At 36.6% G+C, this 6,404-nt stretch overlaps 1 protein-coding gene across 1 annotated transcript; it reads right to left on the bottom strand.

Moving 5' to 3' along the window:
- Positions 1-2,900: 2,900 nt before the first annotated feature.
- LOC149181179 (uncharacterized) lies at positions 2,901-4,463 on the bottom strand. Its single transcript, XM_089414107.1, has one exon. The coding sequence runs from the start codon at positions 4,452-4,454 to the stop codon at positions 2,901-2,903; it is 1,554 nt and encodes a 517-aa protein (XP_089270233.1). The 5' UTR covers positions 4,455-4,463.
- Between the last annotated feature and the right edge of the window lie 1,941 nt (positions 4,464-6,404).

The raw sequence follows: 6,404 nt of genomic DNA, 5'->3' as shown, positions 1-6,404 counted from the left end.
GAATCAGTTAAGTAAGATTACATTGGAAGCATTAGTAATAAATGACTTGGAGTGAAAATCGACTAATTGAAACTGAACTAGGACAATTGGATGGATGGTATTGACACCTAGTAGGTGGTTAGAATTATATTCTCCAACACCCCCCCTTAATTACAACAACATAAAAACTTAATTAAGATGTGTGTTGGTCTATGTCTCAGCTAGGCTTACAATGTGAAAAATTGACATCAGCTAGATTTACTTTTCTTCTTCTCTTCTTCCAGATCCTGTAGCCTATAAATTGTTTCAAGTTTTTCTTCTTGTTGTAGGCTTCAAGTTTCAGTTTCATTATTCACTGGTGCAAGTCTTCCATCATTCCAAACTATCTAAACATGCCCTAGACTGCTTCAAAAATGGGTTGTATGTGGGCTTCTACCACATATTATCTTATGTATTGCACTTTTCATCATCAATCTGCTACAACATAAGATGAGAATAAAAATTTATCTCTTCAAAACTCCAATACCTGAAAATTTCATTCATGTGTTCATCATGCATGTTGTCTTCAACATTCATTTCTGCAGCTTCTATGTACACCTCATTTAGACATGGTGTTGCAAGCCATGCTTCAAGGAACTTTAGCTCTTCTTCATAATCGTTCTGTGTACCTACACACTGGAAATCAATGTTAGAATTAAAATTATTTGCAGAACGACATTGGTTCTTTTCTCTAATGAGAGCTTTCTCCTATTGCACTTCCAACTTTTCTTCTGCCTATGTCTATGTTTTATCTTTATGGACTTCCTTCTTTGCCTTTGTCTGTATCTTTGTCTCTGCCTTCGTCTCTTCCACTTATTTACTAACCTGTGCTTCTGTAGACCAGTTGTCTTCCACTTGGTTTTTAGATTCAAGTGAGATTTTCTCACTGAATAACATCATGTCTATATGATGTTTTTGTTGCATCATTTGCAACCATTCATCATTAGCAAACAATTCTTCGTCAAATTTTACATCAGCAATATTAATTTTTGAATTCACCATAGTATTCGTTGCTCCAATGAAAACTTCACTGTCATCAACAAACTCTATTGTTGAATTCACCAAATTGCCATCAACAAGCTTTGTTGTTGGATTCACCAAATTGTCAGCAACAGGCTTTGTTGCTGGATTCACCAAATTTTCATCCACTTGCAACTGTGCATAGTGGGATTCACAATCATTTATGCGCTCCTTCTTTGCTTCTTCTGCAATTTTTTCACAATCATCGTCTGTTTGTGGCTAAGCACAGTGGGATTCAACAAACATTTTATCTTCAACTTCAATGCTCCCCCTTACACCAAAACTCCTCTCAAGGTATCCCAGGCTTCCTTGGATGTCTCGACATCTGAAATGAGGGGAAGAATGACATTCTTTTGTCTTTTCACCTCCAAATCTAAAAATGCCTCAAACATCTCTTGTTGTCGCTTTGACCTTCTCAGCCTCTTGGCTTTTTCCATTTGTTGAGTGTTGGCTCACTACGATTCAACAAGCCAATCAAATAGTAAACATAACAACTATGTGCAATGGCTACGCTTTTGTTTCGCACTAAAAATTTACTCTTGTTCCACAACAACTTTCTTTATTTAAAAAAAAACAAACATAAACCAAACCATATCATATAAATCCAACCCTTTTAAAGGAATTCATACACCTTTTTAACCCAAAAATAAATAAATAAAAATAAAAATATTTCTAACATATAACTCTTTTTATTTTTTTAAATCTTTTTTACAAGCCCTTTAATATTACGTATAAGTCTTTTTATTTTTTCAAATCACATGGATGCCTTTTTAAAGGCTCTTTAGTATTTCAAGATGGAACGCAAAGCCCTTTTGAGAAAAACACATGAGCCCTTTTAAAATAATGCAATTAGTGGCTTTTAAAAATTACATAAAATGGAACCCTTTTGAGAATTACTTAACAGTTTTATCCTCTAGGCACTCATTACCCTCCATTATCATTCGCCTCCAAGGAACTCGTTCAATCGTAAATAACTTTGTTGAAATCTTTTATCTTCTCTAGCTATGATACTATGATAAGAAATGAAAAAACAAAAAATGGAGCAAAAAGATTTGCTCTTCTCATATTACGAATAATAGAACATAAAATTTGGTCTTCTCAATATTATGAATTAGGAAAAAACTAGACTAATTAAAATTGAATTAAAACACGTGAATGAAACCTAAAAAATGGCTGGAATTAAATTTTCCAACAATTTTCACCAAGCTTCATATACGCTGCAGTATCTCTAACACTTGCTTCATGGAAGGCCGCTGATTTGGCAATTTGCTCGTACACAACAACCCAATTTTTAACAGACGCAGCGTTTGCTCTCTACAACTTCTACCTTCACCATCAGCTTGTAGAATTCGCGAGTCCAATATCCCCTGCTGCACCACCACTTCCCACTCTAACTCTCTGCACAGTAATTTGCTGCGGATCCATCCCACGTTGTCAAGGCTTTCTCCGTATTCCATTTCCCCGGTTGCTCTCTTTCCACTTACAAGCTCCAGCAGCACCACCCCAAAGCTGTATACATCGCTCTTCTCATTCACCTTCATACCCATGCAGTACTCTGCAACAATACCAAAACCGATGATGTATGACATCAATCAACATTACTTGCACTACTTGTACCAAAAAAGACTTGAAGTGAATTGTTAGGAATAGCATACAATACTTTTTACCTGGGGCAATGTAGCCATGAGAACCCCTGAAACCAGAAATTGTCAGTCCAGCAACTCTGAGTCCAGCAATATATTACTGGATTTCACATCTCTATGCAATATTGGAGGCATACAATCATTATGCAAATAGAAGAGCCCACGAGCTACACCAACAGCAATCTTTTGGCGGACTGGCCACTCCAGTATTGCCATTGATTATGATCCATGAAGGCGATCAAACAGGCTTCCATTTTGTATGTATTCAAATACCAATAACTTGAAATCTGAGTCTGCGCTTGAGATGCAGCACAGGAGTTTTAAGATGTTGGCGTGTCTGATCAAACCCAGGGTCTCAACCTCCGCTTCAAATTCAGTTTTCTTGTTCTTTATAATTTTCTTCACAGCCACCTGCTGCCCGTTTGGGAGAGTCGCCTTGTAGACTTTTCCAGCTCCACCGGCTCCAATCACATTCTCCTCTGCCAATTGCGGTAGGATGTATTTTTCATCCAGTTCCAGGCCTTTGTGAAAATATTCAATATTCCATTTCAGCGTTGATTTGCTCATAAAGAAATTGCTGAGTTTGGTATGGGTATTGAAACAAGCAACATAAACCAAACACGAAAGCAATACAATTGCTACTATTGGGACTAAAATTACCGGTAATAATGCATCTCCTTTCTTTGAAGAACACGATCGGACCCTAAGCAGAGCTGGATCACCACAGAGATTGGGATCGCTGAGAAAACTATCTTTAAAAGCCCAAACCTGGAAAGAGGAAGGAATTGAACCAGACAAGTTGTTGCCAGATACGTTGAAAAGGGTCAACCTCAGATTCCCCAATTCAGGAGGAATACCCCCCTCCAGTAGATTGTTTGACAGGTCCAGAGAGTCCAAAGTTGACATGGAGCCTAGCCATGCAGGAATTTCTCCCGCTAACTGGTTGTTCGCCAGATTCAGTTCAGAGAGAACTGCCAATGACATTATTCCTTTTGGAATTTCGCCAGACAATAAATTGTGATCAAGCTGGAGGCTACTGATATTACGCAAACCTGCAAGTTCATCAGGAAGAGGTCCCCACAGTTGGTTATTGCTTGCACTAAAGTTGACAAGATTCCTCAACTGTCCAATCTGGGAAGGAATGAGTCCACTGAACTGATTGTTGGAGATCTGTAACCATTGCAGTTCCTTTGCCCTGCCAATCTCTTGGGGAATGTGGCCGTCAAACATATTATTATAGAGCTTCAGTTGTATAAGATTTTGAGAGCTCCATAATGCCAGAGGAACCTCACCACTTAGCTGGTTTTCATAGAGCTGTGCGTATTGCAGACTGTTGCAAGACTCTAAGGACTGCAAGCTCCCATTGAAATTGTTTGAAAATATAACCAACGCGTAAAGATTTCTTCCCTCACATAGGTGTGCAGGCAGAGGACCCCTGAAATTGTTATCTGAAACATCAACAAGCCAAAGACCAGAATTTGAGCCCAGATTCTGTGGCAGCTGCCCAGTAAGCTTGTTACTGGTGAGATCCAAGATTGTGAGGTTAACTAGCATTCCTAGCTGTGCAGGGACGGACCCCGTGAGGTTGTTCTCCCACAAAGACAAGGTTTCCAAATGGGCCAAATTTGCAATTGTCTCAGGAATTGTTCCATTCAGCTGATTACTTGAAAAGTCCAAATATTGTATGCTCCTCAGCCCGTCAATATTATGCGGGATTTCTCCAGACAGCTGGTTTTCCCATAGATATAGTTCTGTCATCTTTGACAAATTCATCAAACTTGCGGGAATGTTGCCTGAAAGATGATTCTTAGAGAAATCCAAGCTCTCCAGCTCCGTCAAATTGATTATTAATACTACATATTACTTTTATGAGTTTTCAATAATCATGGAATATCTATATAACTTTGATGAGTCTTTAGTTTACTTTATTTTACTCAATGAGTGTAATGAACATCTATACCATTTTGAAAATTTTATACAGGGACACTCAAATTATCTACTAACCATAGAGTCTCCATCGCACTTTTCTCCATCCCACTATTGCAAGATTTCAATTTATTTATCATCTGTGTATAATTTCCACTTTGTGTGGGGATACTTTGGGAGAAATCGAATAAAAAAATTCAATAATAAATTAATTAAAACCAACCAAAAATATATATAACCAAGCATTAAATCAAAGGTTCAAAATCTTAATATAATTATGCAAAAAAACTCTTCCAATAGTTTTTTTAATAATCAAATGTGGTGCATTTTAATGGCCCTTCATTGAGCGTTGGTGGGGATTCCTTTGTAACACTTATTCAACTGGATCATTATGTTATATTTCATCCATATTGATTCATTATCTTAAAGTTTTTTGGGGTCTGGAAACATTGAATAGTTTTATTCCTATAGGGTTATTCTACACTTATATACCTTTCAATGACATAAGAAACACCTCAAATGGAGTCCACATGTAAAATTTATTCCACTTAAATGTTGACCTTCATGTTTTTCCCTCATGATTTGAGAGGATGCCATTTCATCCTTATTACTTATGGAAAAGGTGCTAGCCACATGACCATGATCAAGAAGACTCTAGAAGAGTTAAGTTGTAACACATATTGAGGGTAGACTGGGTCAAATTTAACACTTAGTATGCTATTGGGTTGTCTTATAGTGAGACCATTAAGACAAAATGGGGCTCCATTCTATTTGAGTGCATTTTGTTCAATAATAGAGTAGAGTAGCTCAAAGTGGATAGACAGAGGGAAAAATAGAGATGGTTTGTGTTCTATAGTAGCCCACATAGCACAATTCTCATATTTTTTATTTGCAACATTTCCATTCAAAGAAAGAGAGAGCAAAGGAGCCTCACCTTCCTATAGGGTTTTCCCATGAAAAAGTTTATGAGATCATATGTTGTTGTTATTTTGGTTTTGTGAGTGATTTATTTAAATGTTCTCTATTTTTTACATTTATATATTTTAAATGCATAAGTAGAAAATAATAACTTAGTAAATATAAAAATCTAAGGAACACATAACCCTTGTAGTACATATTTTGATAAATTATTATCAAATATGGTGTGATCAATTATCTAATGGAGTATCCAAAAAGTTTATCGACCATATTGACATTAGAGTAAGTTTCTTTGGGTATATTATGGGAAGTTGTAGGTGATCTAGTTTACTTAACCCGAAATTCATAAAACCCTATCCATGTTCCACTAATATATTAATAACCCTTGAGATCAAGTAGAGGAGAGGTTCTTAAGCCTAGAGGAGCAGTTTGTAGAAGTAAGCCATAATATGAACCTCCTTATGGTGGCTCTAGTGAACAAGATTGGAATTAGGGAAGACGTATGTTCCAACTCAAAGGTCATATCATAAGGAAAATTTGGGGATCATGAAGAACTAAAGGAGTTTAAGAAATAAATTAAAAGAGAACAACCCAATTCAAGTGTTGTGAGCCATTCATAGTCCTTGTATAACATGGAAGTGAAGGTTGACATCAAGCCATATCAAGATGAGATTAACACTTTGAAACTAAATATCATTGTAGTAGTTAGAGGTTTATTTTAACATTCATCACATATAGGAAGATATAATGTATTTTTTTTCACTTGTTTAAAACTAGAGGGCCATGCCTTCAATTAGTGGGAAAGCTAGATGAAAACCCTGACATTGGAGGGGGATTCTCTAGTGATTAAGTGGGAGGACTTCAAAACTCTCGTAAATT

Source organism: Pinus tabuliformis, chromosome 3_2 (assembly GCF_031772625.1).
Source record: "Pinus tabuliformis cultivar Carrire ecotype Pingquan chromosome 3_2, CPIR1, whole genome shotgun sequence".
Lineage (NCBI taxonomy): Eukaryota > Viridiplantae > Streptophyta > Pinopsida > Pinales > Pinaceae > Pinus > Pinus tabuliformis.
This window is presented reverse-complemented; position numbering and strand designations above follow the sequence as displayed.

Bases quoted from the DNA above. Each gene is read 5' to 3' on its own strand.
- LOC149181179 (XM_089414107.1), bottom strand. From the start codon at position 4,454: ATGAATTTGTCAAAGATGACAGAACTATATCTATGGGAAAACCAGCTG.